Source organism: Trachypithecus francoisi, unplaced genomic scaffold (assembly GCF_009764315.1).
Source record: "Trachypithecus francoisi isolate TF-2019V2 unplaced genomic scaffold, Tfra_2.0 Lachesis_group2, whole genome shotgun sequence".
Taxonomy (NCBI): Eukaryota; Metazoa; Chordata; class Mammalia; order Primates; family Cercopithecidae; genus Trachypithecus; species Trachypithecus francoisi.
This window is the reverse complement of record NW_022681465.1, coordinates 73,147,319-73,172,264: the sequence shown is the minus strand read 5'-3', so window position 1 is coordinate 73,172,264 and position 24,946 is coordinate 73,147,319. Positions and strand designations below refer to the sequence as shown.

Genomic DNA, 24,946 nt, shown 5'->3' with positions numbered 1-24,946 from the left:
GTACACTCGCTGTTCAGCAATATTCTATCTTCGGCAACCTCTGCTGCTGATACCCAGGCAAACAGGGTCTGGAGTGGACCTCAAGCAATCTCCAACAGACCAACAGACAGTCCTTCTGACTGTCAGACGGAAAACTATCAAACAGGAAGGACACCTATACCAAAACCCCATCAGTACGTCACCATCATCAAAGACCAGAGACAGATAAAACCACAAAGATGGGGAAGAAGCAAGGCAGAAAAGCTGGAAATTCAAAAAATAAGAGCGCATCTCCCCCTGCAAAGGAGCGCAGCCCATCACCAGCAACGGATCAAAGCTGGTCAGAGAACGACTTTGACGAGATGAGAGAAGAAGGCTTCAGTCCATCAAACTTCTCAGAGCTAAAGGAGGAATTACGTACCCAGCGCAAAGAAACTAAAAATCTTGAAAAAAGAGTGGAAGAATTGACAGCTAGACTAATTAATGCAGAGAATATCATAAATGAAATGACAGAGATGAAAACCATGACACGAGAAATACGTGACAAATGCACAAGCTTCAGTAACCGTCTCGATCAACTGGAAGAAAGAGTATCAGCGATTGAGGATCAAATGAATGAAATGAAGCGAGAAGAGAAACCAAAAGAAAAAAGAAGAAAAAGAAATGAACAAAGCCTGCAAGAAGTATGGGATTATGTAAAAAGACCAAATCTACGTCTGATTGGGGTGCCTGAAAGTGAGGGGGAAAATGGAACCAAGTTGGAAAACACTCTTCAGGATATCATCCAGGAGAACTTCCCCAACCTAGTAGGGCAGGCCAACATTCAAATTCAGGAAATACAGAGAATGCCACAAAGATACTCCTCCAGAAGAGCAACTCCAAGACACATAATTGCCAGATTCACCAAAGTTGAAATGAAGGAAAAAATCTTAAGGGCAGCCAGAGAGAAAGGTCGGGTTACCCACAAAGGGAAGCCCATCAGACTAACAGCAGATCTCTCGGCAGAAACTCTACAAGCCAGAAGAGAGTGGGGGCCAATATTCAACGTTCTTAAAGAAAAGAATTTTAAATCCAGAATTTCATATCCAGCCAAACTAAGTTTCATCAGTGAAGGAGAAATAAAATCCTTTACAGATAAGCAAATGCTTAGAGATTTTGTCACCACCAGGCCTGCCTTACAAGAGACCCTGAAGGAAGCCCTAAACATGGAAAGGAACAACCGGTACCAGCCATTGCAAAAACATGCCAAAATGTAAAGACCATCGAGGCTAGGAAGAAACTGCATCAACTAACGAGCAAAATAACCAGTTAATATCATAATGACAGGATCAAGTTCACACATAACAATATTAACCTTAAATGTAAATGGACTAAATGCTCCAATTAAAAGACACAGACTGGCAAACTGGATAAAGAGTCAAGACCCATCAGTCTGCTGTATTCAGGAGACCCATCTCACATGCAGAGACATACATAGGCTCAAAATAAAGGGATGGAGGAAGATCTACCAAGCAAATGGAGAACAAAAAAAAGCAGGGGTTGCAATCCTAGTCTCTGATAAAACAGACTTTCAACCATCAAAGATCAAAAGAGACAAAGAAGGCCATTACATAATGGTAAAGGGATCAATTCAACAGGAAGAGCTAACTCTCCTAAATATATATGCACCCAAAACAGGAGCACCCAGATTCATAAAGCAAGTCCTTAGAGACCTACAAAGAGACTTAAGACTCCCATACAATAATAATGGGAGACTTCAACACTCCACTGTCAACATTAGACAGATCAACCAGACAGAAAGTTAACAAGGATATCCAGGAATTGAACTCATCTCTGCACCAAGCGGACCTAATAGACATCTATAGAACTCTCCACCCCAAATCAACAGAATATACATTCTTCTCAGCACCACATCGCACTTATTCCAAAATTGACCACATAATTGGAAGTAAAGCACTCCTCAGCAAATGTACAAGAACAGAAATTATAACAAACTGTCTCTCAGACCACAGTGCAATCAAACTAGAACTCAGGACTAAGAAACTCAATCAAAACCACTCAACTACATGGAAACTGAACAACCTGCTCCTGAATGACTACTGGGTACATAACGAAATGAAAGCAGAAATAAAGATGTTCTTTGAAACCAATGAGAACAAAGATACAACATACCAGAATCTCTGGACACATTTAAAGCAGTGTGTAGAGGGAAATTTATAGCACTAAATGCCCACAAGAGAAAGCAGGGAAGATCTAAAATTGACACTCTAACATCACAATTAAAAGAACTAGAGTGGCAAGAGCAAACACATTCAAAAGCTAGCAGAAGGCAAGAAATAACTAAGATCAGAGCAGAACTGAAGGAGATAGAGACACAAAAAACCCTCCAAAAAATCAATGAATCCAGGAGTTGGTTTTTTGAAAAGATCAACAAAATTGACAGACCACTAGCAAGACTAACAAAGAAGAAAAGAGAGAGGAATCAAATAGAAGCAATAAAAAATGATAAAGGGGATATCACCACGGACCCCACAGAAATACAAACAACCATCAGAGAATACTATAAATGCCTCTATGCAAATCAACTAGAAAATCTAGAAGAAATGGATAATTTCCTGGACACTTACACTCTCCCAAGACTAAACCAGGAAGAAGTTGAATCCCTGAATAGACCAATAGCAGGCTCTGAAATTGAGGCAACAATTAATAGCCTACCCACCAAAAAAAGTCCAGGACCAGATGGATTCACAGCTGAATTCTACCAGAGGTACAAGGAGGAGCTGGTACCATTCCTTCTGAAACTATTCCAATCAATAGAAAAAGAGGGAATCCTCCCTAACTCTTTTTATGAGGCCAACATCATCCTGATACCAAAGCCTGGCAGAGACACAACAAAAAAAGAGAATTTTAGACCAATATCCCTGATGAACATCGATGCAAAAATTCTCAATAAAATACTGGCAAACCGGATTCAGCAGCACATCAAAAAGCTTATCCACCATGATCAAGTGGGCTTCATCCCTGGGATGCAAGGCTGGTTCAACATTTGCAAATCAATAAACGTAATCCAGCATATAAACAGAACCAAAGACAAGAACCACATGATTATCTCAATAGATGCAGAAAAGGCTTTTGACAAAATTCAACAGCCCTTATGCTAAAAACGCTCAATAAATTCGGTATTGATGGAACGTACCTCAAAATAATAAGAGCTATTTATGACAAACCCACAGCCAATATCATACTGAATGGGCAAAAACTGGAAAAATTCCCTTTGAAAACTGGCACAAGACAGGGATGCCCTCTCTCACCACTCCTATTCAACATAGTGTTGGAAGTTCTGGCTAGGGCAATCAGGCAAGAGAAAGAAATCAAGGGTATCCAGTTAGGAAAAGAAGAAGTCAAATTGTCCCTGTTTGCAGATGACATGATTGTATATTTAGAAAACCCCATCGTCTCAGCCCAAAATCTCCTTAAGCTGATAAGCAACTTCAGCAAAGTCTCAGGATACAAAATTAATGTGCAAAAATCACAAGCATTCTTATACACCAGTAACAGACAAGCAGAGAGCCAAATCAGGAATGAACTTCCATTCACAATTGCTTCAAAGAGAATAAAATACCTAGGAATCCAGCTTACAAGGGATGTAAAGGACCTCTTCAAGGAGAACTACAAACCACTGCTCAGTGAAATAAAAGAGGACACAAACAAATGGAAGAACATACCATGCTCATGGATAGGAAGAATCAATATCGTGAAAATGGCCATACTGCCCAAGGTTATTTATAGATTCAATGCCATCCCCATCAAGCTACCAATGAGTTTCTTCACAGAATTGGAAAAAACGGCTTTAAAGTTCATATGGAACCAAAAAAGAGCCCGCATTGCCAAGACAATCCTAAGTCAAAAGAACAAAGCTGGAGGCGTCACGCTACCTGACTTCAAACTATACTACAAGGCTACAGTAACCAAAACAGCATGGTACTGGTACCACAACAGAGATATAGACCAATGGAACAGAACAGAGTCCTCAGAAATAATACCACACATCTACAGCCATCTGATCTTTGACAAACCTGAGAGAAACAAGAAATGGGGAAAGGATTCCCTATTTAATAAATGGTGCTGGGAAAATTGGCTAGCCATAAGTAGAAAGCTGAAACTGGATCCTTTCCTTACCCCTTATATGAAAATTAATTCAAGATGGATTAGAGACTTAAATGTTAGACCTAATACCATAAAAACCCTAGAAGAAAATCTAGGTAGTACCATTCAGGACATAGGCATGGGCAAGGACTTCATGTCTAAAACACCAAAAGCAACGGCAGCAAAAGCCAAAATTGACAAATGGGATCTCATTAAACTAAAGAGCTTTTGCACAGCAAAAGAAACTACCATCAGAGTGAACAGGCAACCTACAGAATGGGAGAAAATTTTTGCAATCTACTCATCTGACAAAGGGCTAATATCCAGAACCTACAAAGAACTCAAACAAATATACAAGAAAAAAACAAACAACCCCATCAAAAAGTGGGCAAAGGATATGAACAGACATTCTCAAAAGAAGACATCCATACAGCCAACAGACACATGAAAAAATGCTCATCATCACTCGCCATCAGAGAAATGCAAATCAAAACCACAATGAGATACCATCTCACACCAGTTAGAATGGCAATCATTAAGAAGTCAGGAAACAACAGGTGTTGGAGAGGATGTGGAGAAATAGGAACACTTTTACACTGTTGGTGGGATTGTAAACTAGTTCAACCATTATGGAAAACAGTATGGCGATTCCTCAAGGATCTAGAACTAGATGTACCATATGACCCAGCCATCCACTACTGGGTATATACCCAAAGGATTATAAATTACTCTACTACAAAGACACATGCACACGTATGTTTATTGCGGCACTATTCACAATAGCAAAGACTTGGAATCAACCCAAATGTCCATCTGTGACAGACTGGATTAAGAAAATGTGGCACATATACACCATGGAATATTATGCAGCCATCAAAAGGATGAGTTTGCGTCCTTTGTAGGGACATGGATGCAGCTGGAAACCATCATTCTTAGCAAACTATCACAAGAACAGAAAACCAAACACCGCATGTTCTCACTCATAGGTGGGAACTGAACAATGAGATCACTTGGACTCGGGAAGGGGAACATCACACACTGGGGCCTATCATGGGAGGGGGGAGGAGGGAGGGATTGCATTGGGGAGTTATACATGATATAAATGATGAATTGATGGGTGCTGACGAGTTGATGGGTGCAGCACACCAACATGGCATAAGTATACATATGTAACAAACCTGCACGTTATGCACATGTACCCTAGAACTTAAAGTATAATAAAAAAAAAAAAATTTCTAACTCTCACATCGGCTGTGAATGAGGCAAAGATCTACAGCACATTTACTTGATGACATAGTCTGTCAAACAAAGACATGTTAGTAGCCACGGTGGGCTGTCACAACTCTAGTCTCACCTCGATGAGTCAGGTTAAAAAGGATATTGACACTTCTCTTCCTTAAGTAATTTTCAGCTATGAGTGTGAAGTTATACGTTTCTTGTGAGTCTTGAGTTATTTGCCAATTACACCAGTTTTTGTGTGTACAAAGTTTCTTTGCCCCAGAAAATCTTAAAAAACAAAACAAAATAATACATTACAAGGTTTTTATTTTCGTCAAAGCACATGTATCCCTTATCCCTCAGGGCATACTCAGTGACTGTCAAACTATGTTCCCCATAATGGCATTGATCCATCACCAACAAATACCAATAATGAAAATATTGTTTCTACAAATTTGATATATGTGCTGAAACGTCTGAACATGAATCACTGACTTCCCATGGGTGGTGAGAACATCCCTTAATTTACTTGGAATATTCCTAAAAAGTCAGAAATTGGGTAGACCCAGATTATCAGATATGACTATTTTCACGTTAAGGTATACATTAACTGTCTTTCTTACCATGCTATGCTAAATGTTCATTTTTAAAAAACCTCAAGTAGAAAGTATTAGACACTTGTTATCACTTAAAGGTTTCCTCTTGACCTTGGCAGGTGGTTCTGAAATACTTGTTCAAATTTCCTGCAACACCTAAGTGTAGATTTTGCCATGTTGTCACAAGCACCTCAAACAACGAAGAACTTTTCAATAATGTAACCAGAGCCAACTTACGATTCAAATAAAGTATAGCTTTGGGAAGGTTGTTTAGACCACCCCAAGGCAGTGTCCGTCCCAGGATCCCAAGTACAGTGCAAAGTCTTGAAGTCCTGGGTTTCACAAGAAAAGTCCTTGGGCTCCTCAAGTACTTCTGTCCATACAAAGGAAAACATACCTAGTTAAATCTTTTTATTGGAAGATAAGCCAAATGGAAAGCTCTGTTTAGAGTCTGAAGCCACAGAGTTACTCTGAACAATGAAGGGATGACTGAGGTGGAAGGCTACCTATCAACAGCCTCTAAAAGTCACTTTTCAGGGGTCACCTCATCTTGGCCCCTTCCCCTTCCTGCCCTTGTGATTTTCTGAGATGTCAAGGGCATGGATGGTCCATGTCATGCAAGTGGTTGATGCTGTATCCACTTGACAAAGGTTGTATCCCCAGTGCCTGCCAGTGTTTCATTTTGGTTGCTGTGGCTCACAGAATGCTTTGGGGATGCGAGAGAATCAGTCAGATTTGTGAACCTGCTAAATTCAACAGGCGGGAGCTGCGTGTTTGGGGAATGGTGAAGCACCTCCGAATCCCCAGAGTTACTGCTGCCTCTTGTGGCCATGCTAAGGGGACACAGATGAACCAGGCATCCAGGAGACTGGAGACTTCCTTTGGCAAGGGAGGCAGGGAGGGAAATGTTCCCTACTGTGCAGGGGAAGGAGATGCTCAAAACAAAATACAGGAGGTCACTAGTTGTGCACAGATCTATATAAAAATCAAAATGTTCCCACTCCACTAATATATCCAATGGAACGAATTTACTGCACAGTTAAGAACAGTAATGGCCTCCATTTGCTGATCTCCTACTGCACACAGTTATTACTGTGGCCAGGCGCTACCCACATTCATTAATCCTCACAATCACCATCACTGTCCTCATTTTACAAAGGAGGAAACTGGCTCAGAGAGGCTAGGAAACTTGGCCAAGATGACACACCCAGCCAGGGAAAGAAGATTAAAACCCAGATCTCCTGGGCTAAAACCCTGGCTGACTCCAATTGGACAACCCTGGTTGTCCAATCTATAGCCCCTACCCTCCCTCTGTGATCCCAAAGTAATTCCAGCATGGGTGGGGCACAAAAAGGTATTTTCCCAGTGGTCCAGGTCATGACCTGAACTGTCTCTATCTAATACTATTGATCTCTAGGAATACAACTCTCAGGAAGGACAAGAAAACAACAGGAAATCCTGGAAACATTACTAAAGGTCATCAACTTCAGAGCCTCTCCTAGAAAACTTGGGAAACAAACGAAAATCAAGATCGTGGGTGGAAGTGTTTGTCTTCTAGTAAAGGAGATTTAATCTATTCCCCAGGAAATGAGAAGAAAGGGCCACAGAGAATTTGCATACTTACTTGAGACAAAGAGAACGATGCCTTCTATGCCTTTACTGACATTTCCTTGACTCGCCTCACAATAGATATTTGTCCCTCTATTCCTAATGAAAGGCACACTATTCAAGTTGAATGCGGTTACATGTGGATCAAGTTGTTCTCCATGAATCTGTTTCCCTTCCAAATAACAGGATACATTATTTTGAATGTTCCTAGAAACATAACAAATGGTAACATTGGAGCCTTCTTCCACCAGCTTATCTTTAGGGAAAACGAACAAGATACCCCTTCCAAGAGAATCTTGTACTGCAAGAAAAAAAAAAATAGCCAAGTTAGAATTGCACTCAAAATTCAAGCCTCTTAAAACAAGTTACCCATTTGCCTTCAGCAGATAACTTTAGCTTTTTCTACCTTCTGGAGAAAATAGCAACGTAAATTTCTCTGCCAAACCTCTACCCTTTGGTGAATGCAAGACAATCCTTTCCACCATTGTTCCTATTGTTACACTGATACCACTGCTGTTGCTCTTACTGCCACAGACAGCATATTACTATTACCACCTGAAGATTGCGTGATTGCTATTTGCTGGGTTATTGTAACTGCTTTCTATCAAGTCCCAGCCCTGCCCGAGGCCATGTTAAGTGTGTATGTACAGTATCTCATGTCGTTCTTAGTACCTTATAACAAGGGGTCAGGTAGGACTTAGCCAAAGTTTGCTCAGTTAGAAAGTGGCAAAGCCACATTCAGAATGGCAAGGTCTATACAGCTCCCAAATCCCTCATAATCTCTTCATTATACTGGAGATCATATCTCTTCCTACCTTCTCAGAAATGCCAGTCCCTCAAGTGTGAGGGGTCTTTTAAAAGTTCATTTTTTTAAAGCTTTTTAAAAATCCAACCTTCAAGCGATTCTCGTGCCTCAGCCTCCAGAGTAGCTGGGACTACAGGCATGTGCCACCACACCCGGTTGACTTTGTGTATTTTTAGTAGAACTAGGGCTTCGTCATGTTGTGCAGGCTGGTCTCGAACTCCTGAGCTCAGGCAATCCGCCTGCCTCGGCCTCCCAAAGTACTAGGATTACAGATGTGAGCCATGGCACCCAACCACTTACTATCTTTTTAATATCTTTCCCTGCGGATGTGTACTCCTTTCCAGAGTAGGATATAATGGTTAAGCACATGACCTCTGGAGTTAGACTGTCTGGATTGGAATTCCAGCTCCAACACTTAGTGGCATGGTGACCTTGCATGGCTTCTTTAACCTCTTAGTGCCTCAGTTTCCTTTTCTATAGGACTGATATGAGAACTAAATATGTATAGTACTTTAAAAAGTGACTACGTCATAGATTTAATTCAATTATTATTATCTCATTATTATTATTAGTTTAATCAGAGCAAAAGAAACTGACAAAACCCACTCTAAATTTTAATTACAACAAAATTAAATTATCAGTAATAAAGAATATTTAAAATATATTTATCCATAATCTCATCTTCACCACTTTCATTTATCCATATTCCGCCTCCCCGCCCTTCAAGTCCCGACTAGATTGGTGGGGATTACAATTTGAGCCCACCATTTGTTGTTTTTTGGTGTGTGTGTGAGAGACAGAATCTCGCTCTGTGGCCCAGGCTGGAGTGCAGTGGTGAGACCTAGGCTCACTGCAACCTCTGCCTCATGGGTTCAAGCAACTCTCCTGCCTCAGTCTCCAGAATAGCTGGGACTACAGGTGCCCATCACCATGCCCAGCTAATTTTTGTATTTTTAGTGGAGACAGGATTTTACCATGTTTCCCAGGCTGGTCTTGAACTCCTGACCTCAAGTGATCCACCCGCCTTGGTCTCCTAAAGTGCTGGGATTACAGGCGTGAGCCACCATGCCCGGCCCTGTTTTTGCAAATAAAGTTCTATCAACAAAGCCCTCTCATTGGTTTACACACTATGGCTGCTTTCACACTGCAGTAGCAGAGTTGAATAGTCAAAACGGAGACTGTATGCTCTGAAAAGCTTACAGTATCTCTTACCTGTCCCTTCACAGAAAAAGGTTCCCAAACTCTACTCTAGATGCATACACATTTTGTGTTGCTCAAATAAATATTTACAATTTATGTCTTGCTTTGTTCACTTAACATTTATAATACACACACTTTACATGTTTTGAAAACAAATACAAAATTGCCTGAATCTGCACAACTATCTCAATGAGTAAGCTCAGAAGTAAGACTTCAGACTATATCTTCCAGTGCCAAGTTTCACACCTGTGTTTTTTAGTTTCCATAGGAGCCAAAAGAAAATAACGTCAGTGTCTACCCAGGGTTCCTCAAAGGAGATTTCCACTATTTGACTATTGCTCCTCATTAAAAAATATATTAACCCTTTTCACTGTTGTAACCATCTCACTTCTTACCACTGACTTCCTCCCAGGAACTCCAGTTGCTCCAGAAATTTGGCTCAGGGAAACTGGCATCATCCATCACACTCTTCATTCTTACAAAGTGTGTGGCACATTCCAAAGGGAGTTCTGATTCCCAGCTCCAATGCAGAACCTGGTTCCACTTCACAGTGGTGCTGTAATTCCCCTAAAAGCAAAGAGGAGAAAATTGGAAACACATAGCCATCTTGTCCTATAAAATAGCTTGACTTGACTTATCCCAAAGCACAAACCTAAGGCCCCAATGCAGGTCTACAATATGTACCAGTGAAGTCCATTTCTGCTAGTCAATTCCCCATGTTCTGATGCCTCACATGGGAGCCAGCTATGACCTCCTGCCTTTTGAAAACTCAGCTTCCAATCCCTATGGTCTTCCAATTCCAGGGGACTCATGTGGAACAATTGGGAGAGAAGACAGAGGCTACTCAGGTCTTGGGGGAACAGATCAGAGACAGAAGGTGTTCACTACGCCAGTCCCAGAGAATCTGCTAAGAAAGTTCTTGAAAAGTAGAGAATTAACACAGTCATCCTTTTTTAAAAAAATTGATTGTTTTTTAAAAATACTTGTCTTTGGTAAGGTTTAGATTAGGATGGTCAAATCTCAGTCAAGAAAGCAGTCTTTCATGGCACAGCAGAAGTTCCATTTTCTCTCGGAAGTTGACAGATGGCTCTCTGAGTCTCCCTTGGTTTTCTGTCTCTTATCCTTTCAGATATGGTGGCCACATGGACCACACTCCATCTCTTGGGATCCATCTGTCAGACTCTTAGGTCCTGAAGATGTCAATGACACAAAATGTCTTACACTGTTCTCTAGGAAGTTTGTCTAAGTTGAACTGTAATTTGGGTTTTTGACACAGCCTTTAGCCTTCATCTTTCTGAGATGCTGGTGTTTCCATTCTCTAATTCCACAGGCTTCAATGGTTCCTTTACACCTTGCCCTGTCATGCAAGGCCTTCTATAATCTGGCTCCAACCCAGCAGTCCCTTGCAGGAATCATCTCTCCAAACATAGCGCTTCCTCCACTCTTCTGGATATGCCTTATGATTTCAGACCTGTCTTTGCTCAGGCAGTGTCTTTGGTTTGGTGTCTTCCACTCCCTGCTGTATGGGGATCTGCCTCGTTCTTCAAGCCCAGGTTATGCCCCGTCTCCTTCATGAAGCCTTTCTTGCTCTTTCATCTGCATTCCTCTTGTCTCCACCCCTTCTGAGGCCCTCCTATATACTGTGGCTAGCTGTTGGTATATCAGCTGTGACTTTAGCATGGTCCTGAGGGAGCAGGAACCACGCTGTCTTCTTCACGTGCCCATAGCTCCAGGTCTCCTCAGGGTGCCTCCTCCAAGACCCCTGTTTCCTGCCCCACAGCTGCAAGGTGGAGACGACACACACTTGACACTTCCTGGGGGAACCTGAGCTCGAGTCTGCATCCATGTTTCTACGGGAGAATAATAAGTCCTCAGTGAAGGGGATGGGACAAGTCACATGTCACACACTGCTTGGAGTTAGCAACTCGGAGGCCTTCTTCTATTTATGTCTGCCCCCTGTTCAGGTCCCAAACTTGAACCAGTAACCCTGACAGAATTAAACCCAGCCCTGGGCTGAGAACATCCCACCCAGGGGGCATTTAATTGTGGGCTTTCTTTTTCATTCTCTGCAGACTGTGGTTTTTTAAATGTTTATATTTGATTTCCCATTTATTGCACTACTTTATTCCTAGATCACAAAATATGTTCCTTTAACAAGTTGTGAGGTCCTGACCCATGAAACTCTCACTATTTAACATGAGCAATGTCAAGTACATTTTGCTTAAATACTTTTAAAATTCAAGAGCAAATATCCCAGGACTTTGGGAAGCCAAGGCAGGCAGATCATGAAGTCAGGAGTTTGAGACCGGTCTGACCAACATGGTGAAACCCCATCTCTACTAAAAATACAAAAATTAGCCAGGTATGGTAGTGTGCACCTAGAATCCCAGCAACTCAGGATGCTGAGGCAGGAGAATCTCTTGAACCTGGGAGGCGGAGATTGCAGTGAGCTGGGATTGCGCCACTGCACTCCAGCTTAGGCAACAGAGTGAGACTCCATCTCAAAAAAAAGAGCAAATATTTCCTCTCTTCCCCCGACCCCTGCTAGAAGGAAGTACATCAACCTCACTCTAATGCCAACAAGTCACAGACTGACTTTTACCTTCCTTCTCTCCCTCAAACGCAGCTGCTTCTCACCCACATCTCTGCTTGGCTGGACCCCACAGCTCACTTCTCTCACCTGCATCTCTGCTTTGGCTGGACCCCACAGCCGCTTCTCTTACCTACATCTCTGCTTTGGCTGAACCCACAGCTCGCTTCCTAGTGGCCATACATCCCTTTCCCCAGTTCCCCACCACACTCTGCTGTGCCGCTATTCAAATCAGAGCTTGCCACTTCCTTTGTTCTTATTGCCCTTGGGATAAAAAAACAAAACCTGAGCATGCACCTCATGGTCCTGTGTATCAAGGCCTGCGCTCCCATCCCCATGTGCTCAGGGATCCAGCACCACAGCTGGCTTTCAGGCCTGGAAATTTCCTAGCCCCTTCTCTCAGGGCCTCTGCTCATGCCTGTTGGGTCTGCTCAGAACACTCTTTTCTATTCTACTTGCGAAATTAACTTCAATCCTCTTGGGATATTTGGTCTCAAACAGCCCTTTTTCCAAATTGTGGGAGAAGGTGAGGCGTAACCCCCACCTCATAGCATTTCATCAGTGATCTGCACACACAGCCCATGTGTAGAATACCCTATTTGTGTGTTCACCTCCTCATTCTTTCCAGCGGGCTCAGCGCTGACATTCCCACACTGCGCACAATGCCTGATCTGGGCACACAGTCTAAAACTCTGGACTGAATGATTTAATCATTTCATTAACAGGCAATGAGTTGTATTTCCCCCAAACACTATTTATGTGTGGAACCTGTTTAACCTCAATTTCTGCTTTGTGGTCTTTACAGCCCTGTTAATAGAGGAGATAAAACTTTTCCCCAATTCAGTGATTTTTTTTTCCTTTAAATATGATGAATTGTCTTTGGGTCATTTCATTCATTGAAGTGGTAAGTTTAATTTGACCCTTGCAGACATCAGCAAGTCACAAGAAATTGACACACACATTTACGCAAAAGTCTAACAGAGGTCACTGATTTGTTACTGAGACGTTTGACTCCCACATCTGGCTTCCTTCCAAGCTTGAGCTCTTACTCTACTTTGTCTTCCTATGCCATTGACAAAATCATAAAGCAAAGGGAAGGGGGGGACCATGACCCAGGAGGGCAGGACCATGCAGTTCAGGGTTCCAAATGGCCAGTGCCATCCAGGAGACAGCTCAGTGCCTCTGGTCCAGCTGCAAGTAACTAAGTCAAGGCGCTCTTCCTTTGGCTTGTTTGGGAACAGAGGTGTCCGAGACATTGAGTCCAGAGGCTTCACCGTATCCCCCAGCACGAATGAGAGTACCCCGTCAGACTTGCACTACAGGGAACTTCCCTGTATAAGGGAGATTTTGGTCTAAACAGAAGCAGCATCCTCCTCCTTAACTGGAGGAGGATCTTACATTTCTCCTCAACTTCAGGTATGGTGATTCAGACAGCGTTTCTCAAGGCATCCTCTATTCCATAGGACATGAGCCCACCGATGGCCTGGGGCTGCATGTGACTGTCATCCCTTTCTGGGCACAGGGGTGAAGGATGATTCCCACCCTGCCTCTATCACCTGGAGCAACACAATAAACCTCTCTGTGTTGTGGTTTCTCCACTGTTGTAGTCAGGCTGGGTTGAGTATTATGAGGACGACACAATAGACAAGGCAAAACTCTACCCTGAAGGGTCTTGAGCCCTAGAAGGTTACAGAAATAGTCTATACTAGCTGCTTTCCCTTGAAAAGAGGACTCTTACGGGAATCAAATATGAAAACAGATATGAACAATCGCTTTTTAGGAAAATAAAGAAAAAGATCCACTTGGTCTATGGCTAATATTACTTTTTCTAACAAAACAATAGATATGAGTTACCTTTTGGAAAAATAAAGAATGGGATCCATGTAGTCTACAGTTAATGTTATTTCTGCTAATGGTGCTAAGTGCTAGTCTTCCACAATTCCTCCAGCACATCCACCTCAATTTTTTTGTGTGTGGATAATCCTTAGTCTCAATATGACCTTTGCTTCTATGTTTTACTCATCCCAAATTACCAACGAGTGTACCCATTAAAAATACAAAAATCAGACTCACTAATATAAGGTGGGATAGTGGAAAGATGTGTTGATAGAAGGGAGTAAACAGCTGCATACAAGCATCGCTGTTGTTGAAAATCACCATACCAAGTCTCATTGTGTGAAACTGTCCTTTGAGAGGTAGAATTATAGACTTGATATGAATCCTAAATGGACAGAGTCAAAATTTTATTAAACTTGCTCAGATCTCAAATTTCACTAATGAATATGGAAAGAAACTGAAAATGTTAAAATTAGTGACTTGTATGCTTTATCAAAGGAACTATCCATGCTGTGTCTGTGTACCCAAAGCCTCCACTGCCTGGGTGAAGACTGGAGCCTGGTTGAGCTGACAGAGGGCCCAAGTATAGTCTTAGGCTTCTCTTACCTGCAGGAAAATTCTCAGTTCCTTTCACTGAGAAAACATTCCACTGTCCTTAAATATCCCATGAAAATGACTGAACATTATGTGCATATAGATTACTATAGTTCCCAGATGAGAAACGGAAATCATTAACCACTAATGTGTCCCAGTGCCCTAGATGGGGACACCTCAGGCAAAACTGACAAACTGACCTAATAATCATTTGAACTAAGTGAAAAATCCACCCCAAAGAATTCAAAGACAAAAAGAGTGTGAAATTCAGTATTTTCTTAATTTAATTTGTTGTGGAAAAAGCCACATGTGAGGCAACAAAGGACACAGGAAATTACTCAACAACATGGCTCCTTGTTGGATGGAACATTAAGTGCTAGTACTTACTCTTCCTTGCATTTCAGCTGGGTACAGGCCAAGAAACTGTCAGGACACTACATTCAAAAGAAAAATGTTGCCAAATGATTACATCTTATTTAGGAAAATCTCTGGGGGACAGAGAAGAAAGAGGTAGGAGGAATGAAATGGTTAATCTTCGTGGCTCTCTGGAATTCAGTATGCATGAGGGCAGACTCAACAGTCTTAGAAGACAGACCAAAACTGAGAAAACCTATTTGCTTAGTGCATCTCACCCTACCTACCTATCCTTAACTGAAAACACAGAAATGTAATTGTTTAGACAAACTGTTTTGAGCTGCTAATGTTTCCAAAACGAGAATTTTTCAGATGTTATAAAAGAAAGCCATGGTGTCTTTTTTTTAAAGATGACTTTTTAAAATACTGAGCCAAAAAAAATTACTTACCACCCAGACAATATTGGATGTTTCAGTCCTACTGATCTGGATCTGAAATACCATTTTCAATTCCTGATGATAAGGAAGGTTGTGGACAGTCCATTGTAAATGCAAACTCTGATGTATAGAATTGGTGGAAACTTTAAGTGACACAGGAGTCAATGGTAAACGTTCAGCCAAGACTGAAAAGATCAAAATGAAGTATGAAATAATATTTAATAGGAGCATGATTGAAGAGTCAGAAATAATTAAACCTTAATATCATCATTATTTAGCTCTGGAAAATATTGCTCATATGTGCATCCTGGAATCAGACACTTTGGAAATGTGGAAGAGAATTTGGAAATCACTTAGCAGACACAGAAATTAAGATCTAGATGAATGAAGTGACTTGCTCAATAATATACAGCAAGTTCATACATTGATAAACAGGTAAACGAAACAGAAGAATCCTTTATTGGACAATCTAACTGGTTTGGAAATTTATAACAAGTCTGAAAAAAAGAAAGAGGACTTTTTGATGGAAATGTTATATTTCTGAAAATCAGAAATGAAAGTTTCCTTTTTGAAAGTCAATATTTTATAGTTTGGTAAAAGATTACAATGTGGGAGCATGTCTTATCTGTAGACATGGTCATTTATGTCTCAATGTATTTAACTTAAAAGATAAAGATTAGCAAGAATTAACTGAACTCTTTCGATGAGAACAGCAAGATACCAGACATTTGATGTGAAACAAAATAATTGTGACAAGGTTCCTAGCTCAAAGAAGAAAGTTAGCTGGAGAGACATGATGAACTCATATGAAATAGTCCAAGAGATTGGAATTTTAGACCAGTTAGTGGTATGACACAGTCTGTAAAAGAATAGGAATTCAAACATGAAACAGGTTTGCTGAAGTTGGTGGCCTTGGGAAGCAGCAGACTATCTCTTAGGCTGACTGCATAAACCACCAATGGTGCCACTGCAAATGGTGGCACACAGAGGTTTAAGCTGATATATCTGCCACTAGAGACAGAATGTGTCCTGACTGAGTTAAGTCACTGCTAATTCTTAGAGAAGAACAAATCATGACTTTCCACTTAAGAGGAGAAAAACACCATATAGATTGGAAAATAATTGTGTATTGCTGATTCAACTATTTCAACTGTGAGGGTATCAGAAGTAAACTGGGAGTGGTACAAAGGTATTGAACAGATAAAGCCTGTATCGATAAAATCAGCTGCTATCTGATGACCCATGGCATAACAGATATCATCTTTTAAGCATTCAGTTTTCTAGTTTCAGGGGGATTTCCCCTCCTCATTTGAACCTCTCTAACATTAAGTTTAAATGGTAACAGACTATCTCATTTTGACAACAAAAAATGGAAACAATCTTCAATACTGAAAAAATGTCCCCAAACTGCCATTCTGCACATGCTATTTTTCTCATAGGGAAGTAAAAATAACAATGAAATTGAGCACATGTTATTGACCAGGCACAGTGCTAGGGCCTTTACTTACGCTGTCTCATGCAATGCCTACTACAGAAGTGTTAAACAGCAATTTTTCAGATAAGGAAACTCAAGCTCAATTAGGGTAAATAACATATACAAAGCTATGTGAAGTTAAATAGGAATCTCTCTAATACCAACACCTGTGTCCCCTTTTACTGTCCTCCAACTGTTAAGACAGGAGCATTGGCCCAATCAAAGTTTGCATGGAATGGAATGTCTGAGAAGTATTTGGCATGGCGCCAACAACAATGTCCTGCCATGGTCAGGACACAGGTGACAGGATGGGGCTCTGTATGGAGCCAGATAAACTGAGGAGTATCCCTGGTGGATACAAGACAAACATGATGTTTTTCATGTGATTGGTCCACACAGTAGAAAGCTTCTGATTCAAATGGGGCATAACCTCAGAATTTGGAGGAACACCTCAGACAACTCATTCTATGAAAGTGAGATGAACAAGAATGCCCATAAAAGGCAAGGGAGCCACAACGGTTACCTTCCCAGGAAGTTACCTTGTGATATTTTGTAAATGTGATGCTGGGAAGGGCTAGGGTGATAACTATAACTCAGTGTGAATTCCACAACCGTGAGTTTGGCAGTGGGTCCTTAGATCTGAATCCAGAGTATGTGCAACAACAACAACAACAAAAATAGCCAATAAAATAAACAATTCTGTGCATTGAATAACAATATCAAAAACGTGAAAAGTGAAAAGACAACCTATAGAATGTGAGAAAATATTTGCAAATCATATATCTGATAAGGTTCCAGTATCCATACTATACAAAGAACTCTTACAAACCAGCAACAAAAAGACAAAGAACTCACTTTAAAAATAGGCAAAAGAGTCTGGGCAACATGGAAAAACCCTGTCTCTACCAAAAAAAAAAAATACAAAAATTAGCTGAGTGTCATGGCACATGCAGTCTCAGCTACTCAAGAAGCTGACATAAGAGGATGGCTTGAGCCGGGGAGACAGAGGTTGCAGTGAACCGTGATCACACCACTACACTCCACCTGGGCAACAGAGTGAGACCCTGTCACAACAAAATAAAATAAAATAAAATAAGTCAAAAGACTTGAATGAACATTTATCCAAGGAAGATATACAAATGACTAACAAGCACACGAAAAGATGTTCAATATCATTAGTCACTAAGGAAATTCAAGTCAAAATCACAAAGAGGTACCATTTCTTATCCATGAAAATGGCTATAATAATTTTTAAAATGGAAATAACAAGTGTTGGTGAGGATGTGGAGAAATTACAGCCCCTGTACAGCCCCTGTAGGAATGTAAAATGGCTCCACTTTGTTGAAAACATTTTGATAATTGCTCAAAAAGTTAACTCCAGCCTGAGTGATAGAGTGAGACCCTGTCTCCAAGACAAACAAGTTAAAATAGAATCACCATATAACCCAGCAATTCCATTTGTAGGTAGATATCCCAAAGAATTGAAAGCAGGAATTAAAACAAATAATTGTCCACAAATTTGCATCAGCATTATCCACAACAGCCAAGAGGTGGAAACAACTGAGACTGTCATCAGTGGATGACCAGATGAACAAACTGTGGTATATACATACAAAGGACTATTACTCAGCCATAAGAAATTGAATACTGATACATGCTACAATTGGATTAACCTCACAAACATCATGCTAAGTGAAAGAAGCCAGATACACACGGTTTTATACTGTGATTCCATTTGTATGAAATTGCCAGAATAGTAAGTACCATAGAGACAGAAAGTAGACTGGTAGCTGCCAGGGGCTGAGAGAGAGGGGAATCAAGACTAACTGCTTAAGCAGTGGTTTCCTTTGGGTGTGATGAAAATGTTTTGCAACTGAATCAGGTGATGGTTGCATAACATTGCGAATGTACTAATATTGCTAATTTACTCACCAAATGAGTATCATGAATCAATGTCACTAATTACTCATGATAAAAATGCTTGCATAACACAGAGATTGAGTTCCCATAATCCTACTCTTTTATTCTATTGCCAAATTTAAATCATACATATTTTCATTGGATTTTCCCATACACTTTTAAAAAATGTATTGGAATATGTACCCCATTTTACGATTTTTAAAGGACATGGTTTTTTTTCAAACCCATAAAGGAAAGTAAAAATAAAATGTTAACAATCATTATAACAGCAGTTATTTCTGGATGATGAGGTTGAGTGATTTTAATTTTCTTCTTTATACTTTTTGGTATTTTGTAAACGTTCTTCAGAAACATGTATTAGTTTGAGAATCGAATAATAAGTTGTATTTTAAAAGAAATACTTTGTTAAGCTATCCGATTCACTCCACTATAATCATACCTCAGAATTCCTCCTTAGATTTCCTAAGCTCTTGTTTGGAGCAATGATTGCAACATGCTGTAAGAGTCTGTTTCTGTGCCTGTCTCCCTGCAGACTGTGAGTGAAACAAGGTTGGGACTCAGCCTTGCTCAGCTTAGAGAAACCAAGACTAAGAACATACTAGTTATGGGAAAGACATTCAGTGATTGGTTGCTGAATGAATGAGTCAACTACCAGTCTAAATTTTACTTCTGGAAGCTCTAGACAAAAGAAGAACTCTTTATATTAACATACGCTATCAGTGAGTGCTGAATGACTCAGGTGCTCGAGTGACATCAGTCAAAAATAATCTGGTTAAAAGCAACCTAGGACTTCCTTGGGAAACAGTGGAAAATGCCAAGGTTAAGTCAGAGAGATCAAAGAATCATAAAGATTATTAAACCCAATCCCATTATTTTTCAGACGAAGAAATTGAGGTTAAAAAATGGGAAGTGACTTTGCCACAGCCGCACAATCAGACCAGAACCTAGGGCTCCTGGGTCTCTGTCCAGCTCTCTTTTTATAATGCTGGAGTGTGGCCAAGAAGGCCAGGTTTGGGAATCAGACCAGGACTTAACCACATACTCTCCTCCCACTTTCCCCATCCTGTTTCTCTGACCATCCATAACACTACTCAAGGAAATAAACCATTGTCCATTCATAAGAAGGTTTATCATGCAGCAATTAAAAATAATGTTGTTCTTCTCTAGAAGAACATTTAATATCAAAGAAAAAAACTCATCATGTGTTGTAGTAATTGTTTTAAGTAATAAAAAATTCCTGAGTATATATATACTATAATTTAACTTTTATTTAAAAACACACTATGTATTTATCTCCCTATCTCTGTCTGTATGTACATATACAAACAGACAGAGGAATATATTGCTGCAGTCATAATCTCTGGCTGATGGAAACATGTACCGAGGGTTAACTGAAGAAAGTCTTGGCTCTGCCTTGTTGATTGGAGAAATTAAGCCAGGTTACTTGGAATAAATCCTCAGCAGAAATTGAGACAAGAAATCCGAACAGTACAGGTCAGAGCAATGACAGGATTAATTATCAAAGAAAGCATGCTTGACAGAGAAAGCTGGAAGCAGAAGTGAAGATTGGTTGATAGAAAAACAGGGAAATGTATATCTGATCTAAATAAAAGAAGCTGAAAGCATGAGCAGCAGAGCTTACTCTGAGAGCAGAGTGGCTTGTACATAAAAGGCACATAGTAAATAGTGCTGGATCAGAAAATGAAACTTTACTGGAGAAATGAGCTGGGCTGAAAGCTTAGCGTTAGATGCCTGAGATTTCCTGGAGACCCCGTGTAACCGAGTAACTCATTTTTCAAAAAAAAAAGAGAATGAGTTACTATTGTTTTATTATTTTCTCTTTTCCCCATTTCCCTCTGTTCCCCACTTCCTACTTAGCCCTTTGGAAATGCAATTATAACCTTTTATCTCCCCTTCACCAGACACTCCCTACAGGGCAAGTTCATCTATTAATAATGATATGCTTAGAAGCTCCAGAGAGGAACTCTCACCCACCAGGAGACTGCCTTGAGAGATAACAGTTGATTTACAACCCAAAGTATGCCCACTGTGAAACTCTCTCCCACCTGGAGAATTTTCAGCCACCTTACAGTCTATTTCTGCCCATAAGGATGCCAACTCAGAAATAATACCACACATCTACAGCCATCTGATCTTTGACAAACTTGCCAAAAACAAGAAATAGGGAAAAGATTCCCTATTTAATACATGGTGCTGGGAAAATTGGCTAGCTATAAGTAGAAAGCTGAAACTGGATCCTTTCCTTACTCCTTATACGAAAATTAATTCAAGATGGATTAGAGACTTAAATGTTAGATCTAATACCATAAAAACCCTAGAAGAAAACCTAGGTAATACCATTCAGGACATAGGCATGGGCAAGGACTTCATGTCTAAAACACCAAAAGCAAGGGCAACAAAAGCCAAAATTGACAAATGGGATCTAATTAAACTAAAGAGCTTCTGCTCAGCAAAAGAAACTACCATCAGAGTGAACAGGCAACCTACAGAATGGGAGAAAATTGTTGCAATCTACTCATCTGACAAAGGGCTAATATCCAGAATCTACAAAGAACTCAAACAAATTTACAAGAAAAAAACAACCCCATCAAAAAGTGGGCAAGGGATATGAACAGACATTTCTCAAAAGAAGACATTCATACAGCCAACAGACACATGAAAAAATGCTCATCATCACTCGCCATCAGAGAAATGCAAATCAAAACCACAATGAGATACCATCTCACACCAGTTAGAATGGCAATCATTAAAGTCAGGAAACAACAGGTGCTGGAGAGGATGTGGAGAAATAGGAACACTTTTACACTGTTGGTGGGAATGTAAACTAGTTCAACCATTATGGAAAACAGTATGGCGATTCCTCAAGGATATAGAACTAGATGTACCATATGACCCAGCCATCCCATTACTGGGTATATACCCAACGGATTATAAATCACACTGCTATAAAGACACATGCACACGTATGTTCACTGTGGCACTATTCACAATAGCAAAGACTTGGAATCAACCCAAATGTCCATCTGTGACAGACTGGATTAAGAAAATGTGGCACATATACACCATGGAATACTATGCAGCCATAAAAAAGGATGAGTTTGCGTCCTTTGTAGGGACATGGATGCAGCTGGAAACCATCATTCTCAGCAAACTATCACAAGAACAGAAAACCAAACACTGCATGTTCTCACTCATAGGTGGGAACTGAACAATGAGATCACTTGGACTTGGGAAGGGGAACATCACACACCAGGGCCTATCATGGGGAGGGGGGAGGGGGGAGGAATTGCATTGGGAGTTATACCTGATGTAAATGACGAGTTGATGGGTGCTGACGAGTTGATGGGTGCAGCACACCAACATGGCACAAGTATACATATGTAACAAACCTGCACATTATGCACATGTACCCTAGAACTTAAAGCATAATAATAAAAATCAAAAAAATATAAATAAATAAATAAATTTAAAAAAAGGATGCCAACTCAACTAACCAGTAGATAAGGTACTAAAGTGAGTATGCAAATCCCTATCTGCTCACTTCTGCCACTGCATAGGCCCCCTGCTTGAAAAGTGCCCACTCTCTACTCCAAAAACAAAGCAGTCCCCTTAAAGAGGAAAGCCTGTACTTAATACCCTAAGTTAGCTTTGGAATCAAAAGTTGTTTTTCTTTTTTTATACCAGACCTTGCCCATTTTAACCGGACTCTGCAAGCTGCAAGCAACTGAACCTGCATTTCGGTTACACCTGGAGGTGGGGCAGTGGGTCTGTTTGAAAATCATTCTTATTATAAGGTTTGACCACTCAGTCCAGTTGCACCGTGCTTAGATTTTAGCAAGTAAGATAGAGTAAGCGAGAAGTATACATCCTACAAATGAGAAATCCTATTTCCCACTTTTTGGCCCCAGATTAGAAGAGACTAACATCAAACTATGGTTTTTAAGATGCCAAAAGAAGCAGCATAGTAGCGTCTTCCCATGTACCCTGGACCTAATATAAATAAATCCAGATGAAAGAAATGCCAGACAGAGAATTGAGCAATTATCAGAACAATGTTTCCTTTTCTTTTTCAAGTATCTTTTCATGGAGTTTCAAGGAAGATGAGAAATTCTATGCATATTCCCTGCAAAGATCATTTTCGTGAATCCATGGACAGGAACTGCATGAGTAATTACTAGGAGCAAACACCTGTACACTCCTTTAAAAGAAAAGTACAGCAGGCCGGGCGCAGTGGCTCAAGCCTATAATCCCAGCACTTTGGGAGGCCGAGGCGGGCGGATCACGAGGTCACGAGATCGAGACCATCCTGGCCCCGTCTCTACTAAAAAAATGCAAAAAACTAGCCGGGCGTGGTGACGGGTGCCTGTAGTCCCAGCTACTCAGGAGGCTGAGGCAGGAGAAAGGCATAAACCTGGGAGGCGGAGCTTGCAGTGAGCTGAGATCAGGCCACTGCACTCCAGCCTGGGCAACAGAGCCAGACTTTGTCTAAAAAAAAAAAAAAAAAAAAAAGCCAGGTGCGGTGGCTCACGCCTGTAATCCCAGCTCTCAGGGAGGCAGAGGCGGGAGGATAACTTGAGCCCAGGAGTTCAAGACCTGCCTGGGTAATACAGCGAGACCCTGTTCTCCACAAAAAGGAAGAAAAAAAAAAAAGACAAAAAAAAAAAATACAACAAAAGAAGAGCACAGCAAAGAATAAATATAGGAAGAGGAAAATGTAAAGCTTTGTAAAATACAGATGAAAGGTACAAAAAAGTATGCACCAATAGAAACTCTCTGAAGTCTAAGATCCACTTCTAAATGAGTTCAAAGTAATAGGGTATCAATAATATTTTAGAGGTATTAAATTCTTATTGACTTTATTTATTGTCAATAAGTCAATTCTTATTGACTTTTTTGAGTTTCTGTTGGTTCGTATTTTCATTGCTTTTACTCATATTTCACTAAGCTAACAGCTTCTCAATGAACATAGTTGAGAGACATAAAAACTTGTACTAACCTAGTGGTCAACACTGATGTGGTATATCCAGTGTCTTTTCTCAGCAAGGTACAGAAAGAACTGCTCTGATGATGGTTTGATAAAATATATCCATCATGAATTTCTAAGGGATTAAGTCTATTTACAACCGCCCTAAGGACCAGTGCATTGACCAGGAAGTCAGGGTGAAGGGGTGGCTTATTAAGAGAGCCATCAAGATGAGAGAGGCCAAGACTAAAGCAACCACTGCTTAGAGAGATTGACAAATCATCTCATGGCAGATACTCATGAATTTTAAGTAATTCTCAAAGAAAAAAGAACTGTTTAACTTTTTCTCCAAGCACAATGACTTCAATTGTTCCTGACATGATTTTTGTCTTTACTGTTCCTTCCACTTCTTACCTTCACTCTGGTAAGTCCTCAAGGACAGCAATGTTAAGAAGAATGTTGTCTGAAAGACTACAAATACAGCCATCAGTTCTGGTTTTCTGAAAAATATAAATTACAAAGAAGGAAAATTTTATTTAATTTTCAATCCTGGTAGGTTTCTTTGAGCCAATTGTGGTAGATGAAGCATTAAAGGCTCCCATATTTCTCCCTTCCCTGTATCCATGTCTCTTGTCATGTTACATTAGAGTCCCCCCAAAACTAGGAAGAGTATATTTCCCTGCCCCATGGGACCTTCTTAGGTCCATAGATAAGGCACAAGTGATAGTGTGCCAGGTAGGATGGTGTGCCAGTTTCTACCTGCTCTTTTGTGTTTCTACCTTTGACATGAAAAGAGTATTTATGGGCTACCCTACTATATTAGTCTGTTTTCATGCTGCTGATAAAGACATACCTGAGACTGTGAAGAAAAAGAGGTTTAATTGTACTTACAGTTCCACATGGCTGGGGAGGCCTCAGAATCATGGCAGGAAGTGAAAGGTACTTCTTATATGGCGGCAGCAAGAGAAAATAAGTAAGAAGCAAAAGTGGAAACCCTTGATAAGTCCATCAGATCTCATGAGACTTATTGACCATCAGGAGAACAGCACAGGAAAGACCAGCCCCCATGATTCAATTACCTCCCACTGGGTCCCTCCAACAACGTGGGAATTCTGGGATATACAATTCAAGTTGAGATTTGGGTGGGGCCACAGCCAAACCATATCACCTACTGGAACCAGAAGGGGAATGAGCAACACATGAAA

At 40.6% G+C, this 24,946-nt stretch overlaps 1 protein-coding gene across 11 annotated transcripts in view; it reads right to left on the bottom strand.

Moving 5' to 3' along the window:
• Window positions 1-24,946, bottom strand: part of OSMR (oncostatin M receptor) — a 101,454-nt gene that overhangs the window by 55,774 nt on the left and 20,734 nt on the right. For 8 of the 11 annotated variants that reach the window (XM_033179417.1, XM_033179421.1, XM_033179420.1 and 5 more), the window contains 6 exons: window positions 24,156-24,241; window positions 15,376-15,548; window positions 9,948-10,119; window positions 7,564-7,848; window positions 6,177-6,312; window positions 5,480-5,631 (listed from right to left, as the gene is read on the bottom strand). In XM_033179417.1, coding sequence (XP_033035308.1) covers window positions 5,480-5,631; window positions 6,177-6,312; window positions 7,564-7,848; window positions 9,948-10,119; window positions 15,376-15,548; window positions 24,156-24,228 — 991 coding nt within the window. In that variant the 5' untranslated portion in view covers window positions 24,229-24,241. Of the gene's footprint in view, window positions 1-5,358; window positions 5,632-6,176; window positions 6,313-7,563; window positions 7,849-9,947; window positions 10,120-15,375; window positions 15,549-24,155; window positions 24,242-24,946 lie in introns of all 11 variants that reach the window. The other 3 variants (XM_033179423.1, XM_033179425.1, XR_004429806.1) reach the window with 2 other exon arrangements.